This window comes from Cryptomeria japonica, chromosome 9 (genome assembly GCF_030272615.1).
Source record: "Cryptomeria japonica chromosome 9, Sugi_1.0, whole genome shotgun sequence".
Lineage (NCBI taxonomy): Eukaryota > Viridiplantae > Streptophyta > Pinopsida > Cupressales > Cupressaceae > Cryptomeria > Cryptomeria japonica.
The window spans coordinates 402,968,960-402,988,302 of NC_081413.1; the positions used below are offsets into that span (position 1 = coordinate 402,968,960).

The 19,343-nt window shown below is 35.8% G+C and overlaps 1 protein-coding gene across 8 annotated transcripts in view; it reads right to left on the reverse strand.

Annotated features, from left to right (window-relative positions):
- The window catches only part of LOC131073200 (chromophore lyase CRL, chloroplastic), a 224,489-nt gene that overhangs the window by 31,874 nt on the left and 173,272 nt on the right, over positions 1 to 19,343 (reverse strand). For 2 of the 8 annotated variants that reach the window (XR_009112843.2, XR_009112845.2), the window contains 5 exons: positions 6,821 to 6,925; positions 6,356 to 6,448; positions 6,148 to 6,226; positions 5,713 to 5,775; positions 5,361 to 5,593 (listed from right to left, as the gene is read on the reverse strand). Coding sequence is in view for 6 of the 8 variants with exons in the window: in XM_058009608.2 (XP_057865591.2) it covers positions 6,148 to 6,226; positions 6,356 to 6,448; positions 6,821 to 6,925 (277 nt within the window). In the remaining 2 variants the exon portion in view is untranslated. Of the gene's footprint in view, positions 1 to 5,360; positions 5,776 to 5,861; positions 6,227 to 6,355; positions 6,449 to 6,820; positions 6,926 to 19,343 lie in introns of those variants that run through there. The other 6 variants (XM_058009598.2, XM_058009622.2, XM_058009608.2 and 3 more) reach the window with 3 other exon arrangements.

Below are 19,343 nucleotides of genomic sequence, written 5' to 3' on the forward strand. Positions count from 1 at the left end.
TGTGGAGATGGTCCTGGGATGTCAAAGCAAGACTTAGTTAGAATTTCATCAAAGGTCATTCATTGCTCTTAAATTCTTAGTATTAGAAATAGATCCCGTTTCAACCTTTCTCCTTTTTCCTTTTTTTTCAAAATCAATGGCCAGTAAAATCTCACATTCCAGCAATATCCAAAGCAAATCAGATGTTCAGGCAGTCAAACGTAAGTCCCCTTGCAATTCCAGCAAAATCACATCATACCACAAGAAGCTTATCCACACGTAGAAAACCTACATACAAGAACCTTGGAGTTGCCTCGATTGATCCTTCGGCGAAATCTTCAGCAGTCGGGAAACTTTGTTCAAGAGAGGATAAGGTACCTTTAGGTATTTTATTCTATGTTCGTATGCGTACAAAAGACACATCAACACTTAGCAAGGGTGCAAGTTTTTGCGATAACAACTAACTACCACTTGCCCACAATACATCCCAGATAAAAGGAATCACAGTGCACTGCGCACTACACTGTAGGACATATTCTTTTGCCCGGTCTTCTAGACCAACAAGTAAGTGAGATTAGGCTTCGATGTATCTCATACTACACCGAGTGCACGTCCTCATCCTAACAAAGTCAAGTATAACACTTCCACATAATTATATGCCCAAATTGTACAAGGGTTGGTCCAATTATTACCTACCTATTCTTCATTAGAACTTCTCTTCCCTGCAGTCCATCAAAGTGCTAAGAAACAAGGACAACCATCGCTGACATACAACTAGCCCCTAGGCCTACATGCTCCTAGCAGAATCTATCCAATACCCTATATCAATGCGGGGTATCCCTCGCTTGCATACCAACATAGTACGCTCCTTGACTTCTGTCAATCTCAAGAGGATAATCTTATCTTTAGCAGTTCATAGGATTTATCTTTCGGTGATCACCTCAGATAGAGAGGACTAGTCTTTGTGCTAGAGGAATACAATCCTCTACCTATGCCCTCGTAGGGTCCTAACTCCATCTATTGTTGTAAAAGTTAGTACTTGTACTTAGCTTAGAACTATAAATGGAAGAGAGCTTCCTGATTTAGAACAAGTAAATCACAATGGACTGATCTAGGAATATATACACAAAATCTTATAGGTCTAGGATTAAATTCACAATCGCATAGGATCACTTGGATCCAACATAAGATAGCCTCTACTCAATAGATAAGCAACTGACTATAAGGTGGTCAACCCCATGACTTCATTCAAATTGCTATTCAAAACACATTATGTATTAAATTTTAATGATTGGGTTTTCATATCCCTTTCATAAACAACTAATATCCACTTCAGCATCATTTCAAGTCTAGTGAAGGGAGAAGGTCAAAGCAATTAGGAACAATCCCATAAATTGGAAATTACCCCCCTAGACCTTTCCCCTATGGACTTGTGGACACAGGGGCATCCTTCACCAAAGGACCGCCTATGTTCCCGCTTCCAAAGGGGTCAAAGTTACACGTAGGTCTCCTTACAAGGTCTCTCAGGAATCCCTACACTCTAGTTCCAATAGCCAAGATTTGGTTAACATTTCCTCTCAATCAAAATCACTTAACATTAGTTAGGAAATTGTAACTACACTTACCATTTAGTAACTTGTACTATAGCACTTATAAGGATATAGTAGTCTCTAATCCACTCCACCCATTTAATTATCATAAGACAACTTGAACTTCCCAAGATTTGTTTCATCAACCTTGGGGCTAACCTTATTACCCAACCTGAAATCACCTTAATTTACACAAACCCACAAGAAAATACCACCACTCAAAATTCACCCAATAGATTTAAGGTGGAGGTTCCCCAACCAGAGGGATATATATATATATATATATATATATATATAGAGAGAGAGAGAGAGAGAGAGAGAGAGAGAGAGAGAGAGAGAGAGAGCATCCTTTAAACCATTACACAAATACCATTATAAAATTACATATACTATTATTGCACTGACCAAGGAAGATAAAATGTCATTAACGAGCTTAATTCACTTATTGTCACTGCAATATAATTTCCCAAAAGTATCATCTTATCAACATAGCAGTGAGGCTTATCACTCAATGCATAATTATCTTGGTTCACAACCTAATTTCATGATGAAATGTTTTCCATAATTCAATCTAAATAGCACCCTCTAATTATTGTATACTTGTACAATGAAAAGAGCGATCATAGCACTCCTTTGACTTAACTTTTAACCATCAAATGTTTATGAGGGCTTTCTTGATGCAATGTCACCAAAATATTAGTTCCAGTTCTCTAAATTCATAGAAAACTCACACTCGCCACTTATAACTAATTGTGATCTTAATGGTTAATAATAAGATAGTAGGAGCACTCATACCACATGATTGCAAATGGTTTATTTGTTGAATCATTCACATTGAATTAAATTATAGTTTCCTTCTATTTAATCATGCAATGATTTCATACAGCTGTAGTACCTTCCCTTACTTCACATGACAGTTCAAATATTACAATTCTTATATTTATGAAGCCTATAGTCTAAAAATAGAAGCAGATTACCTAATAGCGTCAACTTATAACAAAGTTAAAATATGCATACATTATAGTTTTAGTTTACATGCTAGCTAATATTTTCCTTTCTATTCCTACTAAATCTATCCCTATTTGTCAACAATAAGTGATTTCTAAATAATAACAATATGTTTGCAAACAACTCTTTTCACTAAGGTTAACAAACCCTTACTCCAATTTATTACATTTCTCTTCCACAATTGTAGGTCTCTGTGTAATTCATCAACTCAGTCATAAATTTAATCTTGACAACAATGTCAAATGCAAATCGAAGGAAATTTTGCCAATATGGACATTGGAACAAAATTTGTAACCGTGATGGGGGTTTCCTTTCACGCTTCCTTGGTTGTTTGAAGAGGGGGAACTATAATATATCGAGAAATGGAATTATCACCCATTTGCAATGGTTGAACTTGTTTCCACACTTGTATAATCTAGTTCCTCTGCCTAGCACACCTAGTTAGATTTTTGCTTGGCATTGTAAGAGACAACATGTCCTAGGAGTCATTGTTATGCATGTCCCTAATGACATTTTGACCTATATTATTGATTTTGAGTGTCCTCATGCTCTTAGGACTTAGGTTTGGGAGTTATATGGTGGTCTTGATTCTCAACCCTTCCCAAATGATTGTCTTTCAAATTGTAGTGTGCCTCTTCATCTTTCAAAGAAGATACCCTATGATTGTGATACTATTAGGAAATTTGACATTTTGGCATCTCTTGAGCCTTCAAGTGAGGTTGCAATTGCTTAAGAGGTTCTTAATTCTTCTTCCTAGATAGTTGATCCATTTTCACTTCCATTGACTCCTTATCCAAAGTCATTCGAGACTTCCATTGTTCCTGATCTAAAGGAGCATCATATTCTTTGAGACTTGGTTGAAGGACACATTGTTAGTGATTCATTGCATGTGGTATCTATTTGTCTTCTTGATTGCGATTCTTATTTGATAGACATTGGTTGATTGTTTGTGGAGTCCCACATTTCAGATTCAGATGACATATTTGAGGGATTATTTCTCCTCTTTGATGACATTCATTGCATTTATGTTGTCACATTATCTTCACCTTTGAATCTTGCTCCATATCAATTTTCACATAGTTTGAGTTTGTCACTTTCTTCCTTGTTTAAGCATGTACTTAATTTGATTGTGGCATCATCATCATCTTTTATGGACAAGGAGACACGTGGGCAATTTTCAAAGTCAACATCATTCTACATTTGGATTCCACTTTCCAATTCCTATCCAAAATGGGAAGCATACCTACATCTATACATGGTATGCTTTTAGCATCTATACAATCATCTCAATACTAGGTTGGGTCTCATGCGATTCGGACTTAGTTTTGCTTGAAACCATCCATAAAATGGCCTTCAAAGCAAATAAGAAACAAATGGAAAGGAAGAATACCACTTGGAAATAACTAGTCTTTCTTGGTGGCAATTGAGTGAGTTTTCAAGATGGCATGTTCCTTTGTGAACACTATTGTAAATGAAGAAGACTTTATCTCCATCAAGTGTAAGTGTGAATGCAATTTGAGAGTGATGGAGGATAAATTGAAGGAAGTTTTTGCGATCAAAGGCAACACCAAAGATGTGATCATGTGGATAATAGGCAAGAGGAATCTAACTAGGGCTTATATCCACAATGTTGAGCTACTGGAGAGTTTGATCTACAATGTAGTGCGAATGGGCCATCAACCGATTGGTTAACCCCAAGTTGTAAGTGTCTGCAATCAAAGAACTCGAGAACACAATGATTAGGTCATTGAAGCGATTGTTTGGTGACGAGATCGATATCGAATCGATGAAGGATGACAAGAAAAGGAAGGAGATAGTTACAATAATTGCAAAAGAATTGTCCTGCAATATCATGGACACATATGCTTAGTTAGATTTCACAAGAACTTTCATCGTCATCTTTCATGGACAAGGAGACACATGAGCTATTGTCAGATACAACATCATTCTACATTTGGATTTCACTTCCTAATTCCTATCCAGAATGGGAAGCATACCTGCATCTATACAATCATCTCAATATCAGGTTGGGTTTGATGCGATTGGGACTTAGCTTTGCCTAAAACCATCCATAACATGGCCTTCAAAGAAAATAAGAAACAAACAAAAAGGAAGAATACCACAACTTTAAAATAATGACTTTCTTGGTGGCAATCGAGTGTGTTTTCAAAATGGCGTGTTCCTCTATCAATACTAATGTAAATGAAGAAGACTTTATCTCCATCCTCAAGTGTAAGCATGAATGCAATTTGAGAGCAATGGAGGATCAATTGAAGGAAGTTTTTGTGATCAAAGGTGACGTCAAAGATATGATCATTCAGATAATAGGCAAGAGGAATCTAACCAGGGCCTACATCCACAATGTTGAGCTACTAGAGCATTTGATCTACAATGTAGTGCAAATGGCCATCAACCGATAGGTTACCCCAAGTTGCAAGTGCTTGCGATCAAAGCCCTTGGGAACACAATTTTTAGGCCATCGAAGGGATTGATTGGTGACGAGATCTATATCGAATCAAATAAGGATGAAAAAAAATGGAGATAGTTACAATAATTGTATGAAGGATTGTCCCGCAAGGCAAGAAAGGAGATCAGATGGGTCAATATAATATGACCATAACACAATATCAAGTAACAAAAAAATTACATTTTAATTGTAATAGATAGAATTATTTTAATATCCATGAAACAAAAATATTATTCTCAAGTACCGATGACTACTAGGGTCTAATAACAAAAAGGCACCAAAATTTAAGGGTCACATGCAAAAATAAATTCAAAATGTGAAAATTTAACTAGCAGATCAGATGTTTTATAAATTTCATAGATCTGGTCTAAGAAATGTGGTTACAATCTATCTTATCGTATACATCTTTAAAGCAATTGCCTTCTTCCCCAGTGAAAAGTCCATTAGTGAGGCTTGGAATGTTTGAAATAGAACAATTCTACACAGTTGGCTCTAGAAATTCATCTCACATCTCTGGAGCACTTTTTCTGACAGCCTTAGGTTTTTAGCACTGTTTATCGAAACAAAAAATGCATAACAGTCAAGATTGAAGTAGGTATTTCTGCCTCAAAAGCAAAGAATGTGCTCAAGAAAGAAATATAAATTATGGAAAAAGAGGAGAATGCAAACATGGATGCTCTCAAAATTTTCATGATTTTAGAGTTGGATTGCCATCTATGCTCTAAGGAAAACCTGAAATCAAAGAATTCAATTTAATTTTTAAGCTACTTTCATAAGTTGAACAGATTCAATGGAAATGGAAAAAATGCTGCAGAAAATAATTTCCAAATATGCGTCTGTTCTATTTATTAGGCCAAAAAACTGGTCAAACAGTCTATGCTCACTCAAGCATACATTAAACCATTTACAATGATCTCTATCTGGTGGATTCAAATAAATTTAAAATACGCCTGATTCATCGAATAAAATTAAAATGATGAAAGAACAATTACTTTTTTAAGGCTGTTCCATATAATCCATATGGTAACAAATGGACTCAAGCAGAGCTTTTCTAAATTGATTAAGGCTAAATTTTCAACTTCCCTCAGGGAGAGGAAGACACGCCTACTGGAAGTTAAGGGCCATCGAAGGTTGACGTTGATACAGGCTTGAATTCATAAGGGCCTTGCCTGGCACCCCAGACCTGTTTAGCAAACCGAATTTTAGGATAAACATCAAAAGTCGCCTTCAAATATCATGTCTTCCAAGAAGAATATTGTGTAGAGTTTTTACACTTGGAAACAAACATTTTCATAAATTCTTTCAAGTATACCTGATTTCCTTCATCGTCATAGGCCCTATCCCAGCAATGAATTTCCCCATTCCTGAATATAGTAAGCTCTGATGTACAGTGGGTAGCACCATTCTAGAAAGATGTTAGGTACAAACGAACAGATATAGTTAGGGTGTACGGTAAAATTTAGAGGTGGCAACCTCCTAATTTCTCTATAATATTATGTATGTATCACTAATTTCATAATCCATCTTTCACAAACATCGTTTTTATTGTCCTAAATGGAATTTTTTGCAAAGCTTCTCACTAAATCCCTAATGGAATGAGTTGCTCTATAAAGTATTATTTAGTCATAAAATGACACTGATTCTACAAGAAACAAAAACAATGAACCAAGGGATGATTATCAGCAATGGCTTCTGGCTTCACAAGGAACCTGCTACAGCTCAAACACAATGGAAATGTAGTTTTATCATATAGTTAATCTAGCAAGTATAAACATACCCACAAATTGGGAAAACCGTTTGGTGGAGTGGATCCTTTGTACAAACACCGCCTGCCCCTTTCACATTGTGATAAATATAATGTATTAAGATGTTCTGCAACATGCTGCACACAATGCTGAGACTAGTCAGTGCCTAGAAAAAAATATAGCAAACACAATTTTAAGGAAATACTACCTAGAATACCAAGCTATAAGTGTACATTATGTATATATGAACTATAAACACAGTATTTTTATGACTCAACTTTTCATAAATGGGACAAATGTCTGAAAAATAATTAGTATTATGCAGTAAGATAAGCAAGAGTCCAAATCATTACTAATAAAATTGATAGCATAAATGTAACATCCACCCCCTAATCACTAATAACACATGGTGATTAGTGAATAAAGTAGATGTAATCCAAAGACAAAGGAGTCGAATACTTGACTATTTTTTTTTTCTTTTTATTTCTCAACATACATAAAATGATTCTACAATCATTACGATTTGTACAATACCATTTCTATATTTAGCATAACTATAAAACAAACATTTCACACTATAGATACCAGCACACACATCATTAAACCACACTCAAAAATTTGCAAGGGAAGAGTAAGTTGTCTATAAGAGTCATCTACATTTTTAATCAATATGTCACAAGACAGGTAAATACATTAACACTTGCATTACAAACCCTCCTCTATTTCCTTCCTTCCTTCGTAACCTGAAGGAGAGGAGAGAGAAGATCATTGAGGTGATATCCATCCTTCCTCAAATCATTACCTTCCCTGTGCTACTAATAGAAGCAGCCCGATCCATCACAAAGGATCTAGCAGTATGGACTGACATGCATGATGGAACCTAAGGTACTAAGTGAACCATTGTTGAGCTAGCAAACCTATATGCCCATTCAACATATACCTAATACACTCATTGAGGAGAACGCAAATCAATCCAAGCAAATGCCCTCATGGGTGTTGCTGAATGATAATCAATGTTTGCATTTTGCAAAATAAGGTGTCTCAATTATCTCACTATGATATCTGGATAATCAGTAGGATAGATAAGCAACACTAGAAAACCAAGCTCATAATTGATATTTGCTTCCCAACTCCACTCAATGCTATGTGATATGGGATACAGAGGATCTTACTTCCTCATGAATTAATTGGTTGTAGGTTATCTTCAAGTAAACATGAAAGGCAATCCATTAAAAGACTGAAACCTATTTAATAATTTTCACTTATGTTCAACCATACAATTACAAATAATAAAAGTTACCATTCATACTCTATGATTGCAACTTATAAATCAACCAACAATTTCCAACATACTGATTTCAGTGAAGAAAAAACAACGTTTAAACAAATGTAACTTCCATGTTCCTTGACCAAAACTAAAAGTTCAATATGCTCTGGAAAGGTGAAGGAATGAAGAATAAAACCCAAAAAGCTTTTCATGAGAAACCCACACACATGCAAACAGTTTTCTCTGCAAGTAAGCCCACTAAAAGTTCCATCAAAACAGTGGTTGATGAAAGTGGCAGTCTTAACTCATCAACAGCCCGAACTAAAAAAGATAAACAAGTCTTTATCTCTTCTTAAGATAAAACCTCAGCAACTTTTATGAAAAGATAACCATGATTAACTACTTGATTCTTAGAGTTTTTCTCAATTCCAGGTCGATTTATTTTTTGTCTTTTGTTTTGAAATATTGCAAGGGTGATCAATGAAGTAGGATGCCATTTCAAACCTTTAACATGCCATTCACAGTTAAGCATCTTGTCTCTCAACATGCATCAACAAAATGTAACCTTTCATACACACATCCCTATTCCTCTTTTCTAGAACATAGAACAGCAGTTTAACAAATGTCAAACATTACAGTTTAATTTTAGATATTTGAAAAACCTTTGTAAAAATCTTCAATTTGAGCCAATTCAATTTTAGTAACTTATAGATTACATCAATTGCAATGGCAAATGTATATCATTTACTCCAAAAAAAATTGACTTCTCCATTGATGCTGGAGAACAATACCACTTTGGAACTCAGTTTATTAGTTAAATCTACATGCTGGCATTGGGAATTAATTTAACCCTACAACTCAAAGCTAATATTTTCCATGTAATTCTAATCTCAACTCCTAGTTAAGGAAATCTCCACACCAGAGTTAAAATTGATAATGGTTGGCAAATTATACAGTATTATCTCAATTGGGAAAATAATTTTAAATTTAAAGGAATAATTAGTGAGCTTGCACTTGGTATCAAGAACATAACCACCAAAATTTGACAAGGAATTCATATTGCAAACAGTAGATGGGTGTTGTTAGCGTAAGAGAAATTAAGGCCCCAAGATGAGTCCTCGTCACTCTTATATTAAAAGGTTTCAACTTAATGTGTAATATTCTATTTCTAATTTATAGCCTGCTGTTGCAACTATATTATATGTCTTTATGCCTATATTTACTTAAATTTATGTGTTCCTGAAGCCTGAAAGTTATACATCAAGGTCACCATCTGGATAAACATAAACATATGATGTTCGAAGTAAAACAGAATACATGATTTGTCTGTGCATAAACTAAGACTCCAAGCATATGTTAGCAAAGATAAAGCTAGTATAATAGGCTCTTATTGGTTCTAGAACTACCGTACCTATTCCACAATTGATAAGACCACAAAGAGGCAATTCAAGGTTGCTATAAAGATCTTAATATTCAAGTCATATTAATAAACCTCAAGCACCTCTCTAGAGTTTGTGAGTTGATGGGTTAAAACTTAAAAGTTTACAATATATTATCACATTTCTCTATTGTGTCTATCTTCTTCTACTCTCTGCTTAAGCTCTCTTTATTGACGTGTCAAATAATATGCATACATAATTTTATTCGCATAAAATTAAGGAAGACAAATTTTATAGAGCTGAGAGTCCTAGGTTAGAGTGAACTAGTATTTCAAGTTAAGTTCCATCTAGTAAAATATTAAAAGGTATCAAACAATAGAAAAGGCAGTTTCATACATTCCAATGAGATTTCTGAAATTTAAAGTCCTTTTCAACCTAAAATAAAATGTGTACCTGGCATTGATCTTCGATCCTCTCCTAAATCTCTCCTCCAGTGGTAGTTCAAATGACGTCTATCCAAACTTTACATCAGACTTTTGTATGTTGGCAAAAACTTAATTTAAATTAAATTTTTCCTTAACAAGTAAAACAACATGGACATTGGATAAATTAATCCCATACCTCAAGAATCAAAAAACATCCCTGTTTGAATGAACTATATCAAAGATTTTGAAGTTCTTGGCACAGTTCTAATAGGGTTTCCAAAATTCCACCTCAAACCAGCGCTGAAAAAGAAGGATGCCGCATACAGGTCATGATTTCTTTTATTAAGCAGCCTTTATCTCCCAAAAATGGAGTATCTTCATTCCAAAAAATAAACAACATCTTAAGAATTATTTCGGAACTTTTAATCCATCCATCTGGCAAGCATAAAGCCAAATGTAGTATTTACAGCCTTCCCAGTTCCCAGCATGCAATTCACGGAAGCCTCAATAAGGCACATGCGGAAGGGAGTATTTTAAGTTTAGTTCCTTTATCTTTGTTTTCTTCTTTTTTCAAAAAATTTGATATCCTTCTTTTCTTTTTCTTTATAATAAGATAAGGGTATTACATTTTCTTTCATTTTTATTAAATGAAAAGTATTAACATATACTATTTTAAAATATAATAATAATTAAAAAAAGTATTTACTCTATTTCTTAACCATATTGGTACTAATCTTAAATTCATTTTATTTATTTAATTGAGTTTTATTTCTTTATTATAAGAATATTAATTTGCATATCCATGTCAATTCTCATTTCATTGGGTCTATTTTGACGGAATGTTGAATATGGCTACGTATCGATATGTAATGTCCTCCCAAATTGCACTAACTTTTACCTAAAAACATAAATTACACAAATTAGGGTTAGGGTTTGAACTTACCACTCAACAACTTGCTAAACAAAATCAACCCTCGCATGTAGGTCCTGCATATAAAGCATAAGGACAAGAACAAATACAAATACATATTCATCTGATTGTTAAGGTTAGACAAAACACTAAAATTATAATACATAAGAGTTGGAGAGAAAGAGACATGAAGGTTTGCTTGGAGCCGTTTCTACACCAAGCCCAAGAGAGGTTGCCTTCTACAACCTTCATGTTTCACTTGGTGGCTAGCGCTTGCTTGCCTATCAAGTCCTTTTCTCCCATGTTGTCATGTCTTGTGGGGAATGGGTAAAGAATGTAACCAGGTTCCTTGACTCCTTCATGTAAGGGCCCTCCAAGTTATAGATACCACTTTGGTCATCCTAGAATGGCCTACTTACGAGCCCCTCCCTACCCCTACATTACATCCCATACCCTTCTTCCACAAGGGCGTATTTCTATGATACAAACACACTTAGTCATCTTTGAAGATACACAGCATACATTTATAATTAAATGGTGTGTGTTGAATATATTAGATGTTTTTAATCATATTTAACTACACTAAGATGATCCATTCATAATACATGCTAATCCAATGATAAATGTTGAGTTCATAACAATACATTCAGAGTATTATTGCTGAAGTCATTGAATAAAAGTAATATGGCAGTCATACATAAATAGAATGATTATTTCAGTTCAACGATCAGATTGCTTATGAAATTAATACAGTGGCATAGGTATTACCAGCAGTACGTTTAGAATGGCGATTCCCTGTTTATTGCTTACAAGGCTGTCCAATGGCTGACTTGTATAGGCTGATCCAATGGAGCATTGCTGATGAAATGGTTCGATGATTCTGATGTGTTCTTTTTCTCTGATTGTACTTCCCTTACTGCCTGCAAGGGTTATTTGAATTTGTTTTGCGATTTCCCTTTTGTAAGTTCTCTTTATGAACTCCTGACTTTCTGACTTTTAATGTATGCAACTAGATTTGGCCTTTTCAGGCTAATGCTTCATCAAACGAATCAATAATGGATGTAGATGAAAATGGAAGACAATCAATGATTGGTATTTCTATTTCTTATCTTCATCGATGTCCCCCCTTGCTATGGTTAATTCACTGTATAAATACCTCTCCTACAAGAGTATGGAGTCATGTCCTTCTAAAAGTGATGTCTTCTTAAATATGCCCCTTCATAAATGGTGGCTGTTTGTAATTAAGGCTTGCTTATGACTTGATTAGTATGGAAGATCTTGTTCTTCAAAATTAACATTATATTCATTGGCAGTTACCTTGGTGTGATCATCTTTGTCTAGTGCTGCTCTAGTGATGATATGTGAGTTCTTTAGGGACTGCACTTTATATATATATATCCGAGTCGCCTGCATACTATCCTTAACTGGATGCCCTCAATCCTCCGTCTATAGTCACCTATTTGCTGCTTGCAGTTCTTGTATGGCTTCATGGCTTTCTTACCCAATGCATGAAGGATTTCTGGCTTGTTCGAATGATAAATATTTCTTAATTATTGCCCTAATCACAGCATCATGAAATCATTGACTAAGTCGATTAATGTTTACTGTTGCCTGATAAATCTTTGGTCCCATGCTACTTTGTTTGTGTTTGTCCAGCCTGATTGAGATCACCACAAATTGTGAAGTCTCATATAATAAGACAATTTGCTTGTTAGAGTAAAGGTTTCATTTACTTAATTAATTTAATCATATTGATTAATTAATTAAGTCACCTTTTCTTTTTTCACTTAAGCTAAATTTAGGAAGTTTTTTTAGGCATTTAATAATTATTTTATTTCATGCATTCAACCCTTAGGGTTTTGATCTCATTTATTAAAGGATTGATCTCATTGTAATTATTCATTCTCGCAAGTTAATTCAATTCTGATTGTTCTTGCAATTGTCTCCAATTATTCTTGCACTCTCTTGTTTGTAGGTTTTTCTCTTGTACGTGGTAGGTATTTGCATGTAGGTGATTATTGGGCACTGTGGAATTCATCAATCATGAATTCTAACATGGTATCAGAGCTCCAAACTTGATGCACCCCGTTAGTCAAATTTGAGATTTTCGTTACAGCAAGGTTTTTTGTGCATCTTGGGTCAATTTGAATCTCAAAATCAGATCTGTGAGGGTTTGAAAATTCAGCCTTTTTTTTGTGATCCAGGGGGGCACCTATTTTTTGGAGCAATTTAGGCCCAAAAGGACATTACGGTTGGCTTCGAAAGGCCAATTCCAAAAATTTTGATATATAATTTGATATATTTCGGCATCAGAGGCATAGGAGGCAAAAAAATTTATTGTTTTGGTGGTTACCGCCAGGCCGTCAGTACAACAAACCCACAGAGGTTTGTAAACCGCTAGTGGTCTCACGGAGCCGCTACGACCCTTCTTGCAGCAGTTACCGCAGCCGGCGGTGACTACCGCCAGTGGTTACCGCTAGCGGTCAGCTGACCGCTCGGCCGCTAGCCGCTCTGCCCACAGTGTCGCCCAGCTTCCGCACCGCCGCTCAGCCACAACCAGTGGCACCGCCCAAAGGGGGGTAATTTTTTTACCTAGTCTTATTGACAGACAGGTGGTTTTTTCACGATATCTTGACCATACGGAAGCGAAATTGGACAAACCATATATCGTCGGAAAGCTCTTTCCAAGACGGATTCGAATTTGGAAGTAATATTTTCTGGTTTTGCCGTTTTGCACCTGTTTTTTCCAGTCAAAGTCAGAACTACTTTTTGGTGCTTTCGAGGGCATATCTTTTGCAAACGGACTCCGTTTTTTGCAAACGAATAGGCGTTGGAAAAGTGTTTGAACACTCTATTAAGATCTGCAACTTATTTTATCAAAAAATTCATCAGGCACACAAAGATCAGTCATTTGTGTTTTTTGCTTTTTCGCACTTTCTAGCTTTCAGATTTGTGCTAGGGTTTGGTTTTCTATAGTGTGGGGGGTATTTTTCCTCTATTTCACATGGCAGACCTTTTCTCTATTGAGCGGCTCACTCCACAGAATTATCACACCTGGAAAGCACATATGACTCGCCTTCTTATGGCGAAGGGGTTATGGTCCTGTTTGGATGAGGTTTAGCCTCAGTTAACTCATGCATTTGAGATCATGCAACACCGGAACCGCATGGATGAGGCCATGGGGATGATTTCCCTTAATATTTCAGATAGTCTTTTGTTCCACCTTGAGGGTTGCACTACACCTCGGGCCATGTGGATCAAGTTTCAAACTCTCTTTGGCACCATCAACAAGTTTCGGGCTCTACAGATTGAGGCAGAGTTGACTTCTTTGGCACCTGATTCCTTTCCTACCATTGATGACTTCCTGATGAAGTTCAGATCATTGCAATCTCAATTGGAGGGTGCTGGTACTACGAAGACAGATACAGAGTGCATCTACTTGATTCTCACTAAGCTTCGAGGTCCTTTTCAGATTTTCTCTTCTTTTTTTTTCTCTGCCATGGATGCTATGGGGGCATGTCATACCATGGCCATTTTTGAGGTGTTTTGTGATCGTCTGATTCGTGAGCAGGCCTAGACATCCCAATTGGACTCTCACACCGGATCACAGAACAATGCCTTGGTTGTACAGTCATCTCAGAAGCCACAAAAGCAGAAACAAAAGCCGAAGACCAAAGAGCCTGGGAAGGATTCTAGTTCACATCAGTCCTCTGGCCCACCTCCTCCTAAAGGGGGAAAATCAAAGAAAGATAGACCTAAGTGTGCTTATTGCAGCAAGCCAAATCAGGATGAGTCTCAATGCTATGAGAAGATTGATGGATATGCAATACAGGTTTCAGATTTGACAACTCTTCTTCAAAAGAGCAACATTGATATTCCTTCTTCTTCTTCATTCCAGACAAAGGGACAAGAAGAAGTAAGGGTCATGCATTATGTGCCACAGTTAGTTCACCTTCTTCTAGATGGTTACTTGATTCCGGTGCTTCACATCATATGGCATCTTCTCAGGATATTTTCTCATCTTTTCAGGCTTCTCCTACACCACACATTTTGATGGGTAACAACACTATTATGAATATATGTTGGAAAGGTTCTATCGACATTGATGATGATACGTTTCATGATGTATTATGTGTTCCCTCTTTGTCCACTAACCTTCTCTCCATCTATCAGATTACTCACAGTGGGACAGGGAAGACAATTGAGTTCACCCGAGATTCAGTGCACATCAGAGACAGTGAGACTGGCAATATTGTTGCAATAGGGACAATTGATCATTCTTCCCTCTTGTACTCTTTCTCTCATTTTGGTCCACCATCTCCACTGTCGGAGAATGACTCTCTTTCTTCAAGAGAGCATGTTGAGGTGAACTTAGGTTACTTGAACTTGTGTGTTGTTCCTGAGATCAGTGTTGTCACTTCTACACCTCCACCTCCTATTGAGATTGCTTCTGTTCAACAGGATTCCTCTTCGACATTGCCAGACATTGTAGCTCCATGCATCGAGCCACCTATTCTAGTTGTTGAGGATATTTCAGAGGATGTTCGTTCCATCTCAAATTACAGATTCAGCACATCTGTTGACTTCACCATCATTGGGGATTCCATTACAGCATTATCATGCATTCTCCTTTGAGCATCATCTAGGCCTTCCAGTTTCACGTCCTATTCAGGGGTATCCTCTTCTTTGTCCACAGCCTTTGTTTCTTCCGTATTGGAGACATATTGGTTTGACTATCGGCATAGGGGTTCTATCATTTTGGGGGGGCTTTGAAGTCTCAAACCTCTCTCATGGGGGGGTTGGTTGTACACATGTTCTTGAGAGAGTCTCTTGAGACATGCACTTGTACTTTCATTTTCCATCTCTTTTTGGAGAGGAGTTTTTTCCCAATGGGTTTTCTCCTTTTCTCCACTTTACAGAGATTTGCATGTTGTGATTGGGTACCTCCTCAGGCCTTGTTGTCGGGACCCAATTATGCATTGTTGCATGTAGCTGCTTTCATGCACTTAGCTTTTTGGCTACTCCCTAAATTCATCTTAAGGGGGGGTGTTAGAGTACAGGTTTTATTTACTTAATTAATTTAATCATATTGATTAATTAATTAAGTCACCTTTTCTTTTTTCACTTAAGCTAAATTTAGGAAGCTTTTTTAGGCATTTAATAATTATTTTATTTCATGCATTAAATCCTTAGGGTTTGCATTAGGGTTTTGATCTCATTTATTAAAAGATTGATCTCATTGTAATTATTCATTCTAGTAAGTTAATCCAATTCTGATTGTTCTTGCAATTGTCTCCAATTATTCTTGCACTCTCTTGTTTGTAGGTTTTTCTCTTGTACGTGGTAGGTATTTGCATGCAGGTGATTATTGTGCACTGTGGAATTCATCAATCATGAATTCTAACAGCTATGTGTAAGCTTCCTTACAGCACTTAAGAGGTGGTGCGAATATTGGTGTTATGGGAGGGGCATGACACAACAAGCAACATTCTTGTGCTAAATTAGGCTCATGACCCAATGGTGACCCATGCTCTCCAAGTTACCTAATGTTATTCACACACATGGAACCTAACTACATGAGCCTAGATGAGTGTGTGTGTGTTGATTCCATCATAACAAGTTACTTCCACCGGCTAGAACCCTTTCCCCGATGACACTCTCTCCAACCTAAGAGAATGTCAACAATTCCTAACACACTTACACAATTAGTTATCAGCATAATAATTCTTATTTATGTTTCAACAACATAATCAAATTGTCTACCTAATTGTATTCATTTAAACAATTAGTACGATAATCTATTGATTAAATTAGGTTAATTAAACAAGATATGACATCCTTCCCCACTAAGGATAGTCTTGTCCCAATGACTATATGTTAATAATTCTCATAATATCAAGCATTTAGAATCAATTTTATTCTACATCATTAAAAAAATGCAAGAATCATACCCTTGCTCATCATACCTTTACAACTTGATTATTTGACCAGGTTGCTAGAAATGGCTTGACAATGTACCTAACATGGTCTTTAGGTCTATTTACTAATCAAATACTTGCACTAGTGTGAGCTTTATCACAAAGGATTAAGTATCTTAGTATAATCTCAAGACATGATTCATTTCAATATCCAATCACGTTACTATTCGGATTCACACTACTAAAAGTAACATCAAGCTGATCTCAACTTGATCATATATCATTCATTAAATACATGTACTCTCAATCTATGCCTTTCTTTTACAAAAGATTGGAAAAATAAAGCATTATATTTCATTAGATGAGAATCAATCTCTCTATTTCAAAATTTTCAGGTAGTCATGCATATTATCTTGTGTCATGTCCCCTATTTATAGGCTGTCAATTCCCAAAGGGAAACATACATTACTACCTAGTTATTGCATTAATTCAGAATAGATATTATAGTTGTCCATAATTCAATTTGATATTGTCATTAGTCCAGTCCTAATTCCTAATCCCTTCTCATTCTTAATCCCAAAAGAGGGCATTGGTTTGTCTAGGGCGCTATGACACCACCTCCCTAATTCAGCCCAGATGTTAGGAACATCAGTCCTTTCATCCTTGGGGCTCTTTCATCTTGGAGTGGATTTACTCTGCCTCTCCCTAACAGCGCCCATCTCCCTTGGTGAATAGAATTAGAACTGATTTAAGTACTTAGACTGAATATATTTGTCTTTCAATTATTATGAATATATATGAAATATGACTGTCATACACATTGCAGTCTATATTGATATTTTATTAATATTATTAGTAAATTTTGCATAAGAATATTATCAAGCTTCATATATTAAGCATGCATATTAAGCACATCCCCATGCATACCACCAAGAACAAGGATGTTACTGCCTGTAACTTAACGACAGTTCTGATCTGATCAATGGTGATGTCACTGGATGCTTTGATTCATTTCCTTTATAGCTCTCAATGTGAGGGAGAGGTCACACCTCTTCATAATGTATGCCCTTTGGCAAGAGACACACCCTTTCACCATTAGCATCCTTTGAAAGAGTGCAACTCTTCATTATTTCTGCCCTTTGAAAGGGACACAACCTTTCACAATCAGATCTGCACTTCTGATTCCCAAATTATCACATTCAAATGAGTTGTCTTCTCCCTTTTATACCTCATATTTGGAGGAGTCACAACCTATCATTTCATGCCTTTTGACCATTCATTAACTTTCATCAAATTTTAATTATATTTTAATTTTAATTTTAATTTTTAATCTTTTGTATTTTAATTTTATTATTATTTTATATTTCAAAATGGGAACATTACATCTTACTTCAAAGAATATATCAATCAATAGCTTCTTATCATGTATGTATTCTCACATGTGAGACTATAAATGTGTCCAATCATTCATGAATACACACATGTGACTTGAAGAGTCAATCAACAAATATGTTCATCTCGTTAATCATGCGACCTAGACAATATGTTCATCTCGTTATTCATGCCTACTTGCATGTGACCTAAACAATATGTTCATCTGATCATGATGTGTGAAATATGTATTAACAATGAACATGAAGTAGATGACAATTGCAACTTATTTACTGGAATCTTGAACACACTAAATCCATAACAACACATGAACAATATCAAGCACATCACAAGATGGAGCATCAAAATTGTCAGCATAGCCTCATCTAATGCATATGACACAATCTCTAGCATGTATGTCACAACTATAACATCCAAAGAAGCACCAAAAGTATCCCCAATAATAGGCACAAACAACGGATTTGCAACACACAACATGGGTTTGGACACCTTCTGAAACAGTGGTTGTAATGGTGTGTATGACTACCATAGAAAGAACATTGGCATAAGTCAAATTGGAAACTAACTTATGATTGCAATGACCACAATGGGAACCAATTGGAACTAACAAGCAAATAGATCTCACAAAATTATATTCATGATCTTAAACAATGACCATCACATAGCTTAAGTGCAAACTCACTCATAATAGAAGGTTTAATCAAATAGTAACCATAAAAGTGAACTTAGCATATACAAAAGTCACATGAACGGATCAAAGTATAACCATAATGATTTCCTACCCATGTCAACCTCATGAGTATGCCATAATCATCAAATAAATCAATCATAAAGTATGTATTGTTCAAGCATATTTTCAACCAATCAACATTCAAACAATATAAATTTGAAGTCATTCTATCATTCACTCACACCAGAGTTATAGATTTCATTCATTGGCTTTCAATCATTCATCGTATTTTTCCTTACTTGGTTCTCATATTGAACCATCTAAGAAATGACAAGACTCTAATTCATCTAGATACCTCCACAATTCAAGGAGTTCAATCACTTAGACAAATGCAACTTTAATGTAGTAGACTCAAGGCCCTAGTGCTGAACCGATAGCTAATACCACATGTAACATCCACCCCATAATCACTAGTAACATATGGTGATTAATGAATAAAGTAAAACTAATTCAGAGTTAAAGGAAGCAAATAATTGACTAATTATTTTGCTTTCCTTTCTTAACATAATAAAATGATTCTACAATGATTACAAT